Source organism: Callionymus lyra, chromosome 1, assembly GCF_982586985.1.
Source record: "Callionymus lyra chromosome 1, fCalLyr1.hap1.1, whole genome shotgun sequence".
Taxonomy (NCBI): domain Eukaryota; kingdom Metazoa; phylum Chordata; class Actinopteri; order Syngnathiformes; family Callionymidae; genus Callionymus; species Callionymus lyra.
In genome coordinates this window covers 46,300,816-46,323,142 of record NC_141818.1, presented here as the reverse complement: position 1 = coordinate 46,323,142, position 22,327 = coordinate 46,300,816, and the positions used below count along the sequence as shown (strand labels likewise).

The following is a 22,327-nucleotide window of genomic DNA, read 5'->3' as shown; positions in this document are numbered from 1 at the left end:
TTCGATTTTGACGCCGTCGTCGTGTCTGCAGGAGCGCGACGGGCGAGGCGTGGCACGACATCATGCTGTCTTGTCTGGGTGGTAAAGAATGTGATCCGGACTCAGGGAACACGGAGCCCGAGTGTGGCAGCACCTTCGCCTACACCTACTTCGTGTCCTTCATCTTCCTCTGTTCATTCTTGGTGAGCATGAAATATCTTGTTTGTGACCAGCAGTGTTTTCTATATGAGATACTTAGACTCTATATGAGTTTGCGGAAAATAAATCCAGAAACTGACAGTTTGTAAAAAAAAGGTCACTCTGTGTTTGGCAATGGAGGTTCCACGACATTGCAGTTACGCTGACCTGACACTAAGGGGAGCCAGAAACTATATTTTGAATCTTACGTACTGCCGTGACTGTTAGTGATGGTCTGATGAAGCTTGAGCAAGCGGTGTTATTATTTTCAGAGTCCACTAGGTGGCGATCTCTGCACTATTTTCCTTTTTTCCTAACGAAACATCATTTTTAAACTGATGGCGCCACCTACTGACCTCTAAACAACATGACACGGCTTCACGAAGCTTCTTCACTGGTGACTGTCGCTCTCTCGTTGCAGATGTTGAATCTGTTCGTGGCCGTCATCATGGACAACTTTGAGTACCTGACCAGGGACTCGTCTATCCTGGGACCGCATCACCTGGACGAGTATGTAAGGATATGGGCCGAGTATGACCCGGCAGCATGGTGAGTCCGACATCCCTCTGACGAGATGAAGATTGTTTTTTAAAAACCCATGAGGTTTGTTTGTCACTCTTTCTGACGCGCTGAATGTAAAATAACACTTTGAAGTGTCCCTCCGGGTCGGACCACGATGTGGGACGGTTTATAAAAGCAGATGCGTGTTAGCTGAATGTAACTCCTGCTCCTCTTCGTCCTCCTCGTACCTGTGAGCATGCGAGGAAGGCATCTTAAACTCCTTCTTTAAATGCTTCTTCTTCTCCCTGATCTAGCCTGTGTTCTGCCACTACTGACTCTCTTCTCTCCTGCTGTGCGTTTCTTCACCTAACCTTCCTTCCTTGTATTTTTCTTGCAGCGGGCGCATACATTATAAGGATATGTACAGTTTATTGCGAGTTATCTCCCCTCCTCTGGGTCTTGGCAAGAAATGCCCTCATAGGGTGGCCTGCAAGGTTTGGACTAACCCCCTATAGCACAAACTCAAACGCAACCTGCTCGCCTTTAAGAGACTGGAATGAATGTCGCTCTCTGAGCACGTTTTTTTTAAGAAACAACTTATTCCTTCATTTCTGGTTGCATTTTATTTCTTTTACAAAACTTCATTTCATCATTGAATCATATTTTTTTTTTTTATCCATAGGGTTTTTTCCGTTGTATTTGCATTCTGACAATGACAATGAGAATGTTTGGGACAATGCGGAAATGCGCTTACACACACACACACACACACACTCACTTATACTCACACTGGTGTGTGAAGCATGAGATGGTGCACTGCACTCGCTGTTGTCTTCTGACTGAACGTTGGGGAAGATACACTGGTGTATGTTTTTATTGTACTAGTAGCATCTAGAGCGTCTTGTCAGTCTTTATTTTAGTTCTGCTTTGGTGTTTACTTTTGTGTGGGCAGAAACTGAATGAGCAATGTGGTGGAGATGGGGTTGCAAGTCTGCGGGGTGGACGGCGGGGATCGGTACACAACGGGTTTGGTCCGGTTATTAACGTTACACACACTTTTCTTGTTACAATTGAAACCATTTCACTTAGAAAAGCAAACCATTGACTGTAGCAGATTTTTTTGTAGTTCTTTAAAGGTCAACTAAAGTGAAACTCTCTTGACTCACTCACATGTTTCAAATGCTGAAGTCTTCCTCTCCAAGATGCAGTAAGTCTCTCATCTTGACTATGTTTTCAACATATTAGTATTCGTAGTATTTGTAAAGTTCTCCCCTGTCTAAAATCTCGGAGACGATAGGATACAAGAGCAAAGTCCATTATGACATAATGACGGCTTAACTCCTCCTTCAACCAGCTGTAATCACGCCCGCTTTGATTATACAACGAGTCCCTCAAAGGTGGAGACTTCCAGGATTGATGACACACGGTGACAAACCTTACAAACCAATCACAGCCGAGTGGGCGTAGCTTTGGTAAACAAGATCTTATCTCCAGAAAAGTGTTTTCAGTGGGCGGGGCTTAATATAGTTTTCAAATGTCAATATTTCAATGAAAAGAGAGTTTTCTACAAACAGACACTGATTATACAATTGAGTCCAAGATCTATTTAAGACGCACTTAAATCCGCATTAGTTTCCCTTTAAATAAACAAATTGAATGTCTGAGTAAAGGGACACAGCGGTCGATTGAAATGCTTAAGGTTTTGACTATTTCAAAAGAAAAAAAACGAATGAAAAGCAGCAATTTTGAGCAACCCACTCAAAGCTTTCTTACCCAGCAGAGGAAGTCAAGATCAGCTACTGAACTATTATCATGCGCATGTTTTACCACTTAAGATTTTTTATTCCAAGATGGATTCAGCGAGTGAGACTCAGGGAATACTTTTATTTGTGTAATGAGGTCACAAGTAGCTGGCTTGAGGTGTTGACACATCCTGAAATGAAAACTTTTAGTAAGTAAGTAAGTAATTTATATTTATAGAGCGCTTTTCCAGACCAGGGTCACAAAGCGCTTAAACAATCAAAACATTACTCAATAAAATATATACTTTAAAGATCAAGATAACACCGAGAACAACACAGGAGTTCCAGAAAATCAAGGAAATGGAACTGGATTGATATTATTTGCCACTGAGAACATGGTGGATATGCAAGTTTGATTCCAGGAAACATCTCAGGCTAACATGCTTTTCCCTTTGAATAAAATACTCATAAAGTCCATACGATAGTTTTACAATAGTTTACCTCTATATCCTTTCTTACAGTAAGAGTGACCTATAGGTGATCAATTGTTAAGAGGCTTCCTCGAGAAGCCGTTGAATCGTAGCCAAACCCGGTGTGTGCTGAGCTCCAGCTGATCCGAGGGGTTCAAACAGAAGTAGCGGGGGGTGTTTTCAGATCATCGGGCACGGGATTATCAAAGTGTCCGACATGCGTCTCCACAAACCTCGAACCTGTGCCAGTCAGACGTGAGTTGTTAAAGGACTCATGTTCAAGCGATCAACTCAACGACAGGTTGTTTTTAAGAAGTGCAGGATGTGATCTCCAGCCCTCGCTTCCGGAGACTTTATATCAAGCCTAGTTTCAGAACCGTTTCTTCGTGAACCCTTGGTCTGCATGTAGCGTACAAGCTACCTTAGCAAATGTTGATCTGTCGCACTTGTGTACCAGGATGTGATTTGCGTGAAGTCACATTTTTTACTCCTTTCCCCCGGAGAGTCTGGCAGTGCAGGACTCGGTGAGGACCACTGGTGGACACACAGCCCTGACTTACACACTGCATTGACTCGTGACTCACTGGAGTCTCTGCAGCCGTGCTTTTGTCGGCCTGTTGGAAACACAAGTAGCTCCATCACTGGCTTCTCACCTCGCATACAAGGGTTTTCTAACACTCGGTACATGATCCAGGAACACATGCGCAGTGCTATATTTCGATCCTTCAAAGTTTTTACGGCGACAGGATTCAGAAAGAAATATAGCGTGGAACACCAAAATGGGAAATCGGAGATCCATGTGCACATGTGCGTTCAAAATATACAACTTTATTTATATAGTCGGTGACATAATGTCTGTTCGAGTCTCAAAACATCGATTTTATGAAAGATAAGAGAAAAAAGAATTCCTTGTGTCCATAACTTCTTCTATCTAAAATCAAGAGACGTTCCAGGGAAAGTTTTTGTTGGCCAACATGTCCGTGTAAGTTTAGACTTTAGACTTTCTTTTATTGTCATTGCACAGAAAGCACAGCAGTGAAACTGGCAATGACATTTTTGTTGCTTTGCAAATTTAGAGGACAACATGACGTGAGCTCCGCAGTTGTTTGTTTGAGTCGATGATGGTATTAAAAAAAAGTTTGTCCTGCAAAACGGTGGTTAATTTTGGAAACTCCCAGTTTATCACAGGCTTAATAATTGTGTCATGTTTCAACTGATTGTACACGTCGTATGAAACGTCCGGATGTTTTAAAGTAAATGTAAAAAACAATAAAAACTTAATTTTATTAATACAGCCAAGAAAGTATTGTCCCGTTGAGTCTCAAAACATCGAATTTATGAAAGATTAGTAGGAAAACAAATAATGGAGTCTGTTTACTCTCAGACATCAGGACCTCATGCACTATTTGCACTACTTGAACTTTTGTTGCTCTGCTTTTTTTTTAGATTTTTTATTCTTTCAAACGTATATATAGTTATTTATATATGTATATGTATATAGTTACATATATATATAGATATATATATGTTTATTTTTACTGTGCTCTTTTGTTGGGGGTACAAAATAAGAATTTCATGGTACATAATACCTATGACAATAAACGCTTTGAATCTTGAAGATTGTTTTCTACGACGTGTACAATCAGTTAAAACATGACACGATTATTTAGCCTGTGATTAATAGTTATCTTCATTTGAACCAGTAGAACGTAAAGACAAAATTAATTATTTTCCTTTATCTTTCATAAAATAGGTGCTTTGACACTCGAAAAGACGCTTCGTCACCGACTACATGAATAAAGTCGTGCGCACAAGGATCGCTGATTTCGTCCGAATCTAGTTGCCGTAAAAAAAAACATGGAGGATCGAAACGTGTCACTGTTCATGCGTCCTCGGATCACGCAGATTTCCCCGGATCGTGTACATGACACTAACCCACCGACTAAACCGATTCCTCTACATCTCTCCTCGTAAGTCAGGGAACGACACCAAACCTTCTCTCATCCTTCTCTCACCACAGCAACCACATGTCCACGGCGATCCAACAAAGTAACCTCTGTGTATTTGTTTCCCCCTCCCTTCCTTTTCCTTTTGTTGTTTTTTCTTTAACTCCCCATGTCATCACCTCCCGACTCACCTCCTCCTTGCGTCCTCGTCCTCCCTCCTCCTCCCGTGTCCCGTTTCCTCACCCTCTCCCTCCCATCACGTTGTCTGTTTCTTGTCCGTCGGGCGACTGTGTTTGTGTTTTTGTGGCCACGCCAGCGGCCGGATCAGTTACACAGACATGTATCAGATGCTAAGACACATGTGTCCGCCGCTAGGCCTTGGGAAGAGGTGTCCCGCCCGGGTCGCCTATAAGGTAGACCCCGACCCCCCCACCTTACCGCTCCACCCTCTCAACCACCAACCGCCCACCCACCCCTCCGACCCCTCTCTCTCTCGCTCTCTCTCTCACTTTCTCTCTCGCTCAACTCCGACCTCACGCCTCCCCATCGCCGGGGAGCGACCCCCCCACGACCTCCCTCACCCCCTACCTCCTACCTCCTCCTCTACTCCCCCCTCCCAGCGGTGTGTTCTCCTCATTGTCTGTTAGTGGTGGTTGTGGTGGTGGTCAGCGCTGGTGTCCTCTCTTCTCTCTCGACCGCAAGGGATGGAGGGATGGGCTTTTGTCGTACAGTGAAGTGAAGTGATAGTGGATCCCTTTATTTTATTTCCTTGGTCACGCCACAGGAGTCAAAGAACAGAGCTTTGCCTGTCCCTCTGCAACCTGCACGGACGCACAACTCACTGACACACACTCTCGTGCAGCGACACACATTAGGTCCCAGTGCAGCGTGCATCATCTGAATATGAAGAAATCTGAAGCACATATTTGAAAAAATATATATATATTTTTGTCTTAATTTGTCCAAAGCCATGTTCATTGAGACGTCACGACACACAATTGCTTACGATGCGGGTACAGAAGGACCGGCAAGGACGTCTGTCTTCAGTCCTCTGCGTCTCTTATTCCTGTGGATGACTTCAGTTGCTTTTGCAAATGCTACACACACACACACACACACACACACACACGTATACTCCATGTGGGTCCTGATGTAAGATCTTAGAGAGAGTCCGTGGTTCTCTCCCGTGTCCCGGGTCACCTCACTTCAGATCGGACTCGAGCATTTCAGCAGTCGTTGTCTCTGTCATGTTGTCAACTGTCTCCCACTCTTTCTCTCCTCATTGCTGATCTAACAGTTCACACAAAGGGGTTTTGCACACTGTGATTATATATATAAATATATACACATATATACTGTATATATACATAATCATTTTTTTAAAGGACATAAAGTGTAAAAGGGACAGATATTGGGGAAATATAAATAAATATTCAGATTAAAATGATGCTAATATAAGTTTCATTTGTGACATTGATGATCATTTAGCGAAACTGTAACAGGTCACAAATACTGAAAATAAAAAAAAAATAAAAGAAAATAAATTAAATTAAAATAAACAAAATGCATCTGGATTATAACACAAAATTAGATTTTTCTGGAGGATTTTTCTTTCTATCTTCCGGACTCAAATATAAGTAAGTAAGTAAGTAATAAAGTAAAGGTTATTTGTAAAGCATCTTTCTAGACCAGGGTCACAAAGCGCTTTAACAAAACAATACACAGTTCAAATATATACTTTAAAAGGCCAAGACACTTAAGACAAACACAGGAGTCCCAGAAAATCAGGGAAAAGCCAGCTCGAGAAATAATGTCTTGAGATGTTTCTTGAAGGAGTCAGTAGATCATCAAACACAGATGTTTCTTGAAGGAGTCAGTAGATCATCAAACACAGATGTTTCTTGAAGGAGTCAGTAGATCATCAAACACAGATGTTTCTTGAAGGAGTCAGTAGATCATCAAACACACAGATGTTTCTTGAAGGAGTCAGTAGATCATCAAACACACAGATGTTTCTTGAAGGAGTCAGTAGATCATCAAACACAGATGTTTCTTGAAGGAGTCAGTAGATCATCAAACACAGATGTTTCTTGAAGGAGTCAGTAGATCATCAAACACAGTCAGATGTTTCCTGAAGGAGTCAGTAGATCATCAAACACTGATGTTTCTTGAAGGAGTCAGTAGATCATCAAACACAGATGTTTCCTGAATGAGTCAGTAGATCATCAAACACAGATGTTTCTTGAAGGAGTCAGTAGATCATCAAACACAGATGTTTCTTGAAGGAGTCAGTAGATCATCAAACACAGATGTTTCTTGAAGGAGTCAGTAGATCATCAAACACAGATGTTTCTTGAAGGAGTCAGTAGATCATCAAACACAGATGTTTCTTGAAGGAGTCAGTAGATCATCAAACACAGAGATGGTTCCAAAGCTTAGGAGCAACAGTCTGGAAGGATTTCTCTCCTCTGGTCCTGGAGTTCAGGAACCATCATTAGATTCTGATCCACAGACCTCAGAGCCCGAGCTGGGGTGTAAGTCTGGATCAGATCACTGATGGAAGGTCTGACCATGAATAGATCTGAAAGTAAGAACCAGAATTTTAAAGTTGATCCTGAAAGAAACTGGCAGCCAGTGAAGAGTTTTAAGGATCGGAGAAATGTGAGTTCTTCTACTAGAGCGGCTCAGAATACTTGTTCAGACAAGTTTCAACAATAGCTATCCTGCAAATGTAGCACAATGGCCTAAAACATGATGTTATGAGATGACGATTTGTTATGTACTTTACTACGAAAATACACTGCAAATATTGAACATTTGATATACTGTAGGTTTTTAAAATTTATTGTGTACCGAATGATGATCAGGATAGCAAGTCAAGTCCAAAAGTAAGTGAAAGCAGTGAGACACTGAATGGGAAATTGATGCTAATTTTCAAACGAAAAAGGCAGACGGAATAAGATGGGACGCGCCAAAGCAAATGCCTGGAAGCTCTGAAAGATGAATCAAAAAGACACATGGGGATGAAAACATTTAGCTACAAGTATAGATGAAAAAGTTCCACAGTGCCTGATGTTTAAAGCAGAGTCCACAAATAATAAATGTTGTGAAATAATTAATAATAAATCGTTTATTTTGACTTAATAACTTACATTTAAAGATAATATTAATAAGTGAGCAATCTTTCCATCACCTATTTTGCTTAAGCATTTACAGTTGTTTCAAAAATAGCCTTTAGCTTCATATAGTGTTTACACTTAAATAAGTCCCTAATACGTCTCAAACTCAGTAAATCACTTTTGTAAAGTTACTTATTTTAAAGTCTTTCTGCTGCGTCTTGTTAAAAAGAAAAGTGACACGTACTTCCAAACCACCTCACATCTGAATCTTCATTCCAGCCTCCATCCTTTCTTTGTCTGGGTGAAGGTCCTTCATCTTACATACCTCCAATAATCCTCAGTATAGTAACAACCCTGGATCTTATTGTTTCTTCAACAGTAGAAAACCTCTCTCTTCTCCACACACAGCTCCTCCCGCCTCTCTCTAAACTTCTCTAACCATATCTGTGTTTGCCATCCCTCTCGTAGCCCATCCTCACGCTTCCCTTTTTATCTGTAACTTCAACTCATGACCAGATAGTTCCAGTGAGATACTGCTGTCCACGCCACGCCGTCCCTTTTCCCTATTAATCCACACAGAGAAAACACACAGGAAACATCTCATTCTGCGCCTCCAAAGCTTTTTTTTTTTCTTTTTTTTTTTAATCTTCTTTCAGGGAATAACAAACTTCTAATCCTCTAACTCTGACACCCGCTCAAGACACTGCAGCTGTTAAGCACTGAGAGAGATCTTTATTTGACGTTAATTTGGCTTTAATTAAAGGCTTAAAAAATCTTTATCGATAAAGGATACTCTCTTGGGGCGGATGCTGCCTGTACTGTGAAAGTGGGTTTTTCTTTTTTTTGTTATTTACGGCGGGGTGGGCGGGTGGGTTCTTAAAATAAGTTAAGTGGAATGCTGCATGCTTTGTGTGTCCAGTGTTGATGGATGCCCTCGTGTTACGTCGCATGTCGCCCTCGCATGGCCACGTGCTTCGGAAGTTCGGCTCTATTGACGGCGCATGCCGTTACACGCTCACGCATGAACCCACCGAGATTGATCTTCTGCCATGCCTGCCATCGTGAGTGCCCAACGCTCATGTTCTGGGGTAAATCTGATGGACTTCCAACTGGATATGAATCTGTGGGATTCTATCCGTCGGGTTCCTTCCATCGGCTTTACTTGGACCTGGTATAGACATGTGAAGACAGGGACCCTCCCTAAATGGTAGGGGAAGCTCTTTAGACGATGCCTATAGTTGGGTTAAGAAACAGCTTTTTCCTGAAAATAGCAGGATTACACCAGTGATACTGTTATTATTCTCCAGTCGCCCCTACTTTGTCTTATCAGGACTTCAATTAAGATCATTTAATTGCAGTCTGTTCCAATAATTGTGTGCAGGCGGCGGGTGGGGGTGGGTTGATCAACTGATGGGAGAGGGCTTTTGTGTATTCGTACCTCTATATGTGTGTAACCACAGAGATGTGTGAATGTGGCAGTGCATTCACACATTTAGGGAACATGGGCACAGGTTGGGTCGGAGGTCGTCACTGACTCCGATGGTTCCTCCGTGTCGTTCTCGGCTTAGCGTCAGTTTGCCCCCTTTTTTTGGAAAGCTGTGCTGTTTCGAAGAGTATCACTGGGACTCTAGTTCAAATGTCCTTGTGACCCTAAATCTAAATGAGATGATCAACATGACATTGTTTTCTTCCACACTTCAGTCTAATATAACTTCAGGATTCAGGTCATAGTCATCGAGATAAAACCAAAATCTAGAGAATCTGAATTAGTTACTATTCAGTACTTTTATCAATAAGTGTAAACAGATTAATAATAATATTTAATTGGCACATATGCATTCTTTTGTCTTATAATTATTAATATTGTTCCAGTATAGAAAGCAATAAAGTAACAGACTCACTATCTTTTTTGATCGTACTAGTTAAGGTGACTTGCTAACAAGCTATCATTGTGAAGTTACTCTTGTGTCTTGGCTCCCGAACCATCTTTATTTTTCACTTAACAACAAAATAATCCTGGCATTGCATTGATTTTGCTGCAGTACACTAAAAAGCATAGAGAAGAGGATAAAATATTATTCAATAAATGTGCGGAAGAAAACGTTCTAATTCAAAGTTCACAATTCAACACGGTTGTTAAACACCACGATTGCTAATACTTACGTGGCTGATATCTATGGAGCTTTTTCTACCCAGTCCCAGACCCTTTACCCTCTTCCCTCTCCCAGAGACTCAGGTTTACAAAACTTCAACGACCTTTTTTCTCAACTTCTCATCCCGGCTGGTTCTTCACAGAGGCTGCTGCGCATGGATCTGCCTGTTGCTGACAACAACACGGTGCATTTCAACTCCACTCTGATGGCCTTGATCAGGACGGCGTTAGACATAAAGATCGCCAAGGGTATGACTGGATTCTTTTTTGTTTTTTAAACTTCTAATTCGGATCCATCCGATTTGACTGTCATCCTGCCGGTCAGCAAAGAAAGTATCTGAGGGTATTTTAACGGCTTTAAGAATTGGATTATTTCTCATAATTATTATTTATCACACAATTTAACACACTTTAGTAAAGACACTATGTTTAACACATAATCATAATCTTGAAGAATCGACACAAAAGGGCGACATCAGATTGAAAAAGCGAAGCCAATGTGAAAGTTACGAAAGCAGAAATTCATCCAGTGTCCAGTTAGGTCTGGTTGCAGAAAGACCAAGAGTATTGCACAAGAGGAATTGCACAATCATAATCCATCCGACCCGAACTCTGCCGAGTCTGGATAACCCAAAAGACTCATTCTCGAGACGGTCGCGACCAAAGATAAGCTTAAAAAACCCACGTCAGTCTATTGTTGACATGTATTCATAGTATTCAACAAAGTTACATCCAGAAATCTACAAATTTGATTGTCAAACTGGCCACTTAACGTTGATATTGTGAGTCAGATGGAATCCAAGATAATGGCATCACAAATGCTAAGAGATATTCTTACAACAATAATTCAATTATATAATCTTAACTTTTCTTCTGTTTTTTACCACTATTTTTTCTCCAATTACTTTTTCTCCCCAAACTATTTAAACATTTTCCATGTTATGAAATCAATTACTTCAGCTCTAGGCTGTGTCTCAAATCACACACTTCTCCAAGTGCACTGGTTTACAGTACACTTTAAGACACTTTAACACACAAACACTGTTGCTACACAGTTACCGGAAATGACTCGACAGCTTCTTCTTCTACTACTTTTTAACTCAAGACGCAACCAGCTATTAAATCGCCGTTGTGTTTCAACGTGTTACTACTGTTGTTGTGTTGTTTTGGGGTACAATTTGTGTTTTCTTGAGACATTTAGGCCGGTATCTGCTCCGAAGTTAGCCGTCAGGTGACGTAGCTTCTGTTTAAAGTCCTCTACATCACTAAGATGGCGGCCGTTAAGGGTGGAAAGTGTGCATCGATCCACACTCAATTTTCTGGGCATTTGAGTGCTCATTGCGCACTAGATTTTCGCACACTGCTGATTGGGATGTACTTCTGTTTTTCAAAATATTAAGTGCAGAATTGCGCGATTTGGGACACAGGCCTAGTTTAAGTAAAATATTCTGATAATATTAAAGATTTAAAATCTAAAACAAATGTTATATTTGTTGCCTTTTTGGGCCACATTTATCCTGATACTCTCTAAGTGGGAAACAAACCAAATAAGTACTGTGGTCGGCCATTTGTTATTGGATGTATCTTAGATAAACCATGTGTGTATGTATTGTTATTATTATGCACATAAACAGTAAAAATAACATTGTGAATATCATTGTACTTAAACCGCTGATGGGTTTTATCTCTTGTCCTGCGACTATAGTTGGTTCCTCCAGTGTTTGTCTACTAACGATTGTTTTTGTCTTTTGTGTGAATGTGCGAATGGCTGTGTGTTTTTTTTAAAAACCTGTACCGTTCGTGCCTATATGTGTTTTTTTCTGTTATTTTTCTTCATGGATGATGTTATGTTTGGATCTTTGTGGATGTGTGGACGATCCGGCACCGCCCAGGTGGTGCAGACAAGCACCAGATGGATGCGGAGCTGAGGAAAGAGATGATGGCAATTTGGCCAAATTTGTCTCAAAAGACTCTCGATCTGCTGGTCACTCCTCACAAGGGTGAGTTACAGGTCAAGGCGGTGTAGCGTCGCGTGTCCAATCACCAACTCACCAAGGGGACGGCTTCTACCAGTCAGTGTCATTCACTGCTATGCACCTCCTGAACAGGCTGGTTTCACATCAAACATCTCACACCAATATTGTTCATGATCCAATAAACGCAATTTCAACTTGTATTGCTTAGATGATATTAAACCAAATAAAACAGTTTTCTTATTTAGTAATGTATTTTACCTTTTGCCAAAATTTAGTTGGAGCATGTCCCAGCTACTTAGGGACATGGACAAATTAGAGTATTCAATTAAACCCTGTTTTGCTTTATTCACTGTGGGAGGAAACCAGAGTTCCTGGATTCAATCCATCGGAGAAGCAAACCTGCGACCTCTTATTCTGTGGCAGTTGTGCTAACCTTTACTACACTTTTCGTCATTTTGTCGTAATTCTGTTTTACGCATTACATTGATGTCATTAAATATAGAAAGTACAAAAATACACCTGAAGAAGAACATTTAGTCAGTTTTGTCTATATTTCACAACAACAACATCAAATTCAATTCATCACCATGTTCCAGTCCGTATATCAGGGGGTGCCCACTATAGAAGATCCTCTATAGAAGTCTTTTCACTACAGGAACGATTTCTATCCATTAGACAAATGTGATGTGAATGGGAATCAAAAGTAAATTGTCCAAATTTAGAAGTCGAGAACCGTAGCATGTAGAGGCACTTTAGCATGTTGAGTAATGACCACTTGGCTGTTTAATGCATGGCAAGAATGCCCTTACACAAGTTATACCACTTGTTAGATAATGCTAAAGTTAGGTAATGCTAAACAAGTACACAGTGTGAAAAAGATCATACTTTTTAATCCCCCCCATAGGATTTGTTGCACGTAGCCATGTCACTCTGAGAAAGGCATCAGATATTATGTCAGAAAACAAAGCTCAATGTTTTTTTCTGATTATAAATGTGTTCATCCAAACTCTAGGGATACCTGTCTGGAGTTTTTAGAAAAAGATTTGAGCTCCTGTTTCACGTAGATTATCAATCGAGAGCTGATGCCCCTTTCATTGTGACCTTGCTATCATGTTTTCAAGAGTGAAGAAAAGGCATTAAGTGGTAGATTATGTTTTTTTTAAATCAGTTAAATAAAGTCTGCTACGTCACGAGTACAGCATCTGCCTGTGAAAAGACTATTTGCCTTGTTGTTCGATGATTGTACAGTTCTTGTTGCACCAGAAAATTGAGGCAACTTTTACCAATAGTAAACATGGGTCATGACCCAAAGGTTAAGTCAGTACAAGGCTCATGTATCAACACTTACTTCACTATATGGGCCATAATGCAACATTTATTTAAATGTTGTACATGGTTCAGGACAACATTTATGTCAATACTTGGCTCTTAATGCAACACTTACCTCGATACATTGGTCATGATACAACACTTACCTTAAAAATAAGGTCATGATATAACACTTATCTTGATACTTGGGTCATGATATAACACTTATCTTGATACTTGGGTCATGATACAACACTTACCTTAAAAATAAGGTCATGATATAACACTTATCTTGATACTTGGGTCATGATATAACACTTATCTTGATACTTGGGTCATGATACAACACTTACCTTAACAATAAGGTCATGATATAACACTTATCTTGATACTTGGGTCATGATACAACACTTACCTTGATACATGGATCATGATACAACACTTACCATGATACTTGGGTCATGATACAACACTTACCTCGATACATGGATAATGATACAACACTTACCTTGATACTTGGGTCATGATACAACACTTACCTCGATACATGGATCATGATACAACACTTACCTTGATACATGGATCATGATACAACACTTACCTTGATACATGGATCATGATACAACACTTACCTTTATACATGGATCATGATACAACACTTACCTTGATACATGGATCATGATACAACACTTACCTTGATACATGGATCATGATATAACAATTACCTTTATACATGGATCATGATACAACACTTACCTTGATACATGGATCATGATACAACACTTACCTTGATACATGGATCATGATACAACACTTACCTCGATACATGGATCATGATACAACACTTACCTCGATACATGGATCATGATACAACACTTACCTTGATACATGGATCATGATACAACACTTATCTTGATACATGGATCATGATACAACACTTACCTTGATACATGGGTCATGATACAACACTTACCTTGATACATGGATCATGATACAACACTTACCTTGATACATGGATCATGATACAACACTTACCTCGATACATGGATCATGATACAACACTTACCTCGATACATGGGTCATGATACAACACTTACCTCGATACATGGATCATGATACAACACTTACCTTGATACATGGATCATGATACAACACTTACCTCGATACATGGATCATGATACAACACTTACCTCGATACATGGATCATGATACAACACTTACCTTGATACATGGATCATGATACAACACTTACCTTGATACATATATCATGATACAACACTTACCTTGATACATGGATCATGATACAACACTTACCTCGATACATGGATCATGATACAACGCTTACATCGATACATGGATCATGATACAAAACTTACTTCGATACATGGATCATGATACAAAACTTACTTCGATACATGGATCATGATACAACACTTACCTCGATACATGGATCATGATACAACAGTTACCTCGATACATGGATCATGATACAACACTTACCTCGATACATGGATCATGATACAACACTTACCTCGATACATGGATCATGATACAACACTTACCTCGATACATGGATCATGATACAACACTTACCTCGATACATGGATCATGATACAACACTTACCTCGATACATGGATCATGATACAACACTTACCTCGATACATGGATCATGATACAACACTTACCTCGATACATGGATCATGATACAACACTTACCTCGATACATGGATCATGATACAACACTTACCTCGATACATGGATCATGATACAACACTTACCTCGATACGTAAGTCATACTTTATTAACGATGCAGAAACAAATTTGATCAATTTTCTGGTGTAATCTGCACGTTCTTGTGAATATGTGGTGGTTGTGTCCGTCTCGTCTCCCACTCCCATGTTCCCTTCGCGGCTCAGGGTCCCATCACGCTCGGGTCTAATCTTGCAGGGTAACTTGTCATTTTTTCAGCAGCCACAGACTTGACAGTGGGAAAAATCTACGCCGCCATGATGATCATGGAATACTACCGGCAGAGCAAGACCAAAAAGATGCAGGCTTTAAGAGAAGAGCAGGTAGAGATGATTCCAAAGACTTTTGTCAAAAGTTCTGACCTCTTTTGGTTCCTCTCTCTTTTCCGAGAAACCACTCCATGCAATGTTTTGGGTTTTTTTCTGAGGATGTAATGCATGATAACATGTTAAATGCACCAGCATGAGTTTTCGTGACTACAACTTTCTTCCAGCACCATTTCTTTTCACAATGCACTGATGACATGTTCAAGTTTTTAATGAGTTTACCAAATCCAGGCTGTTCTGTTTGTTAATGATGTTCTGAAGAATGCTGCTGATGATACAACATGGCCTCACCTTAAACTCCCTGTCAGTTCCCTTTATTTGGTGAATGCCTTTGAGATGCACTCGCTCAGTTTTTTTTTGTATTTGCAGCCCACGTTCTCTCTGATAAAAGCCTCTCAGTTTACGACAAAATTCATTTTTCCATATCATTAAAACTGCAATTTGGAGACTTATTTGTTCTACTTCAGTATTAAGCGTCACTGACTGCACTAGTTCTTACCTGGAGGTGAAGGATTGGAAAGAATGCTGGTCTGCGTTGTCAACTTTTTCAAAAGGCATTGTGTTGTCGTACATTTCCAACCGCAGGTGTGAACCAAAGCATATACTTAAAATAATATAAATTATAAATAAACTCACTCATCATGAACCTTTCATTTAAGGGATAGGAAAGCCAGTGGCGGCTGGTCAAAAATATTCTGATCTTTTTAAGGACATTTTCCTGATATAATCAGATGAAAATAGTCTTATATTAAACTTGGACAATATTAATAAGATGTGGAAATCAACAATTTGAAAACTAATGATGAATAAAACATGTATATTATGCTCCTTGTTCAGAAACAAATGACAACAAATTTTAATTATACAATAACAAAAATCATACAGAATAAACCAAATGATTAAATAATCAAAGTAAAACTATTATCAACTTTTCCTCGGCACCTGGACCTCAGAGATATTTTCCACACACTCATCACAAACAGACACTGAAAATAAATAATATTTATCTTCAAAAAACGAATCTCCGCATCCTCGAACTTCAAAAAACGGTGCACGTTACCAAGTGAACCAACCAAGTTAGTAACACAGTATGAACCGTTATGTATTGCAACTATCAGGGTCGCTTTTTCCGGCGCCCCGAAATAATATTCAGAGACGACGCTTCTCTGTTACTACTGCGGCGTGTTTGATTCTCTGAGTTACAGAAACGTGACGATACTCTAGGGCTCTAGATATACAGGATATGAAGAATGACACAAACTTTAAGACTTTAATCAGAACATCGATGCTAATTTCATCAGTGGCAAGAATTCGACACAATACATACAAAAAACCATTACTGTTGATGATTATTTTTAAACAAAAAAATAATAAATAATAATGTAAAAAGTGAAATAATAGAAGGTGAAGAAACAAAAAGATACAGACCAAAATCGGTGGGAGGCCGGCGCCCCAGCGCCCTCTACGGGCGAGCTGCCACTGAGAAAAGCACTCCAAGAGTGCATACCTCCGGCATTTGACGTGAGGTACAGCATGCAATGGAACCAGTGAACTCCTTAATGATTCTGAAGATTCAGAAATTGATGTAAACCAGGTTAATGAGCACTAGAGCATTTGCTGGCACTGCCTTTACCTCACGACAGCATGACGTACTCACCATAAATCACTATATTAACAGCCGTTATTAATCAATCAATTAAGTTGTTAGTGTAGTTTCACTCTCTGCCTTTATACTTCTCTCCTCTTTAAATATTCATGGTTGTAATTGTTCTAGTCACCTGCTCGATCTGTCTTGTTGTGTAATGTCTTTGTCACCTCTGTTTTATCTTGTTTCCTTCTTTTTATAGAGCGTCTGTGTCGTCCATGTTGTCTTTGTCTGGTGTTCTGCCGCTCAGGAAGTAAAGGGATCTTGATCTTGTCAAGATCTCCCAAACTGGTCAATCCCGGTTGACCACGACTACTTTATGACGCTGTGTATTTGTCCAAATTGTCGAGTAAAAATGTAGTTTCACAAGGGTTTTTATTTGGGTCTTAGTGTTTCTGACACAAGTTTATATTAATAAAAGGATATTTAAATTGATAAGAGCATTTCTTATCAAGAACCTTTGATGTTTATAAGATAATCAATCTGCTCTTGTCGTCTCTTGACATCAGACTTATTTGTATCATTAAATAACGAGATCTTGTGGGAAAAAAAGTAGAATCTGGGACATGTTTAAGGCATAAATTCAACATTTTTCATAGAGCAGTAAATTTATACTTTACCGTCCCAAAAACTGCACTCAATTGGAGACAAAATGAGTCAATTAATTTTTTTAAATTCCATGTTATTCTTTCATGAAAATCTCCTAAATTTGTTATTATAAATCATAGGTTTGGTCTTTATTTGGAGATTCACAAACATGTTACGGGTAAATTTAATATTTATTTATTTTATTTTACATAATAATTCATCAGAAGGCTTAAGTTAAATCATTTCACTAACTAGTATTAATATGTTACAAGGTGGTAAAATGAAGTTTATAAGAAAAAGGAAAATTGTCTTTGTTATAAAAACGATGACAACATTTTTATTTCGTTCATTTACATGTATTAATTTATATTACGTGTATTTATTTTAAATACTTTTAACATGAAAGACACACGTTTCTTAGAATTGCCCAAAAAGTTACAGCTGCAAATGCGAAATAGAAACATTTTTCTGAAGGTTTTGTGGTTGTTGTAATGTGTTTTTTAAGACTTGTGGTTTTATGACTACTTCTTTATAAGCCAAGGTAGACGTTCCAGACATAGATCTGAGATCAGTTCTCCCGGTGAAGGTGGGATTCAGCAGATCTCAGATCTGTCGTCTGACGACTTGGCGAGAGCCACAGCCATGTGCTTGCTGTTGGCGCCCCCAGGCGGGTGCATGCCGCGAGTGCATCCTGTGTGGGTGTGTTCTCCCCCCTGAGTGTGCCTGATGCCTGTAGGCCATGTCATGTATCTCACACAGAACCGAACGCCATTAATGTTTCAGCGCATGGAGCCAGCCCCGGAGGAAGGGGGCACGGATGAGCAGGGGGGTCAGGGACCCAACGGCCTCCCCAACACCCCCGCCAACATCAACAGCATGTGAGTACACTCGGGGGTTCTTTTTATTTATTTTATATATATATATATAAGGTCATAGAGGCTGCTGCCCAGAATCCTCATCCATCATGAGAAACATCTTTTAACAGCCACTTGTTTTATTCCCAGAGGTCATGACCCCTAAACTTTACCTGATGTGAAAACTCTCCTGAATTATTGTTTTAAATGTTGAAGTCTTCAAAATGCAGGAGTTCATTCATCGTGACGTTGCTCCGTTTTGAAATTATTACTTAATAAAGTTCTCGTCTGAAATCTCGACAAACGATACTACGGTTTAAATTATACATTCTGACATCACTCTGGTGCAGGTGTCCTCCCCTAGAAGATCTAAATCAGTTAATAAACAAAATAAATATTTATTTAAACATGGTGAGAGTTACTTCTGCCTATAAGTGTTTTTGTAATGTGTACATTAAGCAGCAAACCTTATTTTTATTATTCGTTTTTATTGTACAAAACGGGAGTTTTAGGGGTGAGTTTGAAATTTACGTGAGTCCTTGAATGCAACTCAGAGCAGAGTGGGCGTGGCTGCTTGGACGAGACTTCTTTTCAGCCTAAACAGCGCATTTTAAGTGGGCGGGGCTAAAGCGTATTTTCTAATGTAAATATCTTTATTAAATGAGAGTTTTGTGCAAAAAGAAACTGATGAGTATAATAGAGTATAATAAACTTAAATACACTTAAATCAGCACATTAGGTGCCCTTTTAATAAAACCTACTTCATATTCCAACAGTACAAAAGACAATTGAGAACTTTTTCACACGAAAACATTTTCTATATTTAGGACTTTATCTCAGCCTCTCAATCGAAGTCCTAGAACAATTTAAGACACACTTAAATCATTAGGTGTACTTTAAATTCAAATCTCATTTTCTACCCATGTCAACTGAAGGTTGGGATTTTTTTTCAGAGCAATCTCTTCCTTTTTTAGAGTTATAGGCAAAAATGTTTGTTCATTTTAATGTAGCGACTGGACTTTGTCCGAAAAGACACTTAAAAACCTCCAAAAACCTCCGTACTGCTCGTCTATAACATCCCTCTTATAATGAAGCCTCGACATTAGGAATTGTCCAGATTTACTCTGAAAACAATCCCAACTTTTAGAAAACGAGTACAATTTTGGGTGAACTTTAAGGGAAACACTCACTGAAACTATGGGTATAAATCTGTTTGTGTCCGGCTCCATGACTTTCAGACCCCAGGACGGCAGCATGACTGAAAGTCAGTCGTGGGTGACGGCAAAAGCGCAGGAAATGTTTCAAAAAAAGGGGAACTGGAGCCCCGACAGGCCGTACCCCGACGACCAGCAGGAGAACCGGCACAACCCGCAGGTACGACGAGCGACAAAGAGTGGTTGATTCTCGATTTATGTCAGGATTTTCTTTTAGTGTCGTTAGTTCCTTAGTATCAATCTGACGATGACGTCAACGGCAGGTTCGTTTTCGGAACTAGCTTTTACAGATAGTTACATTTAATATTTCAAATGTTGTAACATTGAATTAATTCTTAAATATATATATATATATATATATATATATATATATATATATATATATATATATATATAATTGAATTTAAACGTTTGAATATTGAAAGGTTGAAAAGATAGATGAACTGTGTAGAATATAGGATATGATATAATCTATAATAATACAGATAAAATATGTGTTTATTGAATAATTAAATTAAAAAATTGGAAGATTTTCTAAATAAATTGCATAATAATTTTTTTTACACATTTAGTTTGATATTTTCATTTCAGTAATACATTTATACAAATAAATAAATATATTATACTACATTGTCTAGATTCAATTATTTATTGTTTGAATATGCAGCCTTTCAAATATATAATATATATGTGTAACAGTGATACCAGACAAAAGCAAACGAGTATAAAGGCTACGAATTAAATATATATATATATTGAATATAGAAAATTAATTTTCTAATTACTGAAATTAAAGTATTTAATAACTGAATGTGTGGAAAATTATGTAATTAATTTATCAAATATTACTTTTTTATGATTTGACTTCCTAGTGGTTTTAACATGACTTGCCTTCAAGAAAACAATACATTGAACCTTTGAGTGTCTTGTTAACAATTATGTTGGACATTTTTTTTAAATTCTAAAGTACAAAACTTGTTTGATGAGGAAGTTTATGAAGATTTTTTGACAATAATTCACCCTTATTTTTTTTTAAAGAAGTAAAAATACTTCCTTGGACATATTCTTCCGCATGCATCTTATATAACATGCGTTTAAGATAATGTGAACTACTAACAAATAAATATGAATTGATTTATTTTTACTATTAAAATATCAGATAAATATTTCTTTTAAGTGAGAAATACATTTGTAATCCAAACATCAGCCTTAAAAGCTGCTGGACTCTGGTGTATCCTTTATTTTTCACTCATCGCTGCCATTTCACTGGTTTTGTTGTTACTTTAACCAGGAGGAAATGACGTATGTCGCCAACTAGTGGCCGGAGGTTTAATTGCAGCACACAAATGAAAAAACGTTGTGAATATTTAATTGTAAAAAAAAACATTGAATTATTATCTTTTATACACAGGCTATTGAAATATAAACCATAAAATAACTTTGAATTAAAATAAAATGGTATTTCAAATGTAAAAAGAACAAAAATAAATGGATATATATACAGTATATTTGTTTCTTATTTTATATGTCATTTTCTTACCCCCCTACTAAATAATACCATGATGTTTGGGGGGTTGGACGTCATGATTGTTCCACAGCTTCTACCTAACTTATCACAAAGTCATACTAGTCCCGTCCAACTACCACCTTTGGATCTTTGAAGATCCGCTTCGCTCTGTTTTGCTAAAATAGTACTGTTTAGTTTACGGTTTGAAAATCCCCTCACACTTGTCTTGTCTTTCTGGTCTGTTTTATGTTACGCTGAGTAACGTAGTATTGTGCTCCTCTGGGTTCTGGACTGGACCCTAATGTGGGACCCTGTCTTTTACTAACACAAAATCCGAGAGACTATTTGAAGTTGCTTGTTGTACACAAACACACATACGTTACGTGTCAGAGGTTTTTGAGACATGGCAGTTACTCTGTTTCAAACTGGCGTTCATGATGCAGGACGGAGATGTCAACAAGAGACGCTCATACCTGTTCAATTGCACCTTCGATAAACCGGATCGTTGTCTTCTTCCAGACTGTAGAGATGAGGGAGATGGGGCGGGACGGGTACTCGGACACAGAGCCCTACCACCCAATGGATGGGCACGGGCGGACTGTCTCTATGCCCCGCCTCACTGCAGACAACCAAGTGAGCACCTTCATCCCACTCCCTTCACCACCTTCGTCACCTTCATCACCTTCATCACCTTCATCACCTTCACCACCTTCATCACCTTCACCACCTTCATCACCTTCATCACCTTCATCACCTTCATCACCTTCATCACCTTCATCACCGTCATCACCTTCATCATCTCCATCACCTTCACCACCTTCATCACCTTCATCACCTTCATCACCTTCATCACCGTCATCACCTTCATCATCTCCATCACCTTCACCACCTTCGTCACCTTCATCACCTTCATCACCTTCATCACCTTCATCACCGTCATCACCTTCATCATCTCCATCACCTTCACCACCTTCATCACCTTCACCACCTTCACCACCTTCATCACCTTCATCACCTTCATCATCTCATCACCTTCACCACCTTCGTCACCT

General features: G+C 39.1%; 1 protein-coding gene across 5 annotated transcripts in view; it reads left to right on the top strand.

Annotated features, from left to right (window-relative positions):
- The window catches only part of cacna1ab (calcium channel, voltage-dependent, P/Q type, alpha 1A subunit, b), a 114,963-nt gene that overhangs the window by 75,909 nt on the left and 16,727 nt on the right, over positions 1-22,327 (top strand). Inside the window, exons 36-45 of one of the 5 annotated variants that reach the window (XM_087810163.1) lie at positions 32-182; positions 599-726; positions 5,153-5,249; positions 10,251-10,356; positions 12,000-12,107; positions 15,361-15,464; positions 15,729-15,770; positions 18,460-18,578; positions 19,793-19,928; positions 21,795-21,908. In XM_087810163.1, the coding sequence (XP_087666289.1) occupies positions 32-182; positions 599-726; positions 5,153-5,249; positions 10,251-10,356; positions 12,000-12,107; positions 15,361-15,464; positions 15,729-15,770; positions 18,460-18,578; positions 19,793-19,928; positions 21,795-21,908 (1,105 nt within the window). Of the gene's footprint in view, positions 1-31; positions 183-598; positions 727-1,075; positions 1,173-5,152; positions 5,250-10,250; positions 10,357-11,999; positions 12,108-15,360; positions 15,465-15,728; positions 15,771-18,459; positions 18,579-19,792; positions 19,929-21,794; positions 21,909-22,327 lie in introns of all 5 variants that reach the window. The other 4 variants (XM_087810188.1, XM_087810197.1, XM_087810180.1 and 1 more) reach the window with 4 other exon arrangements.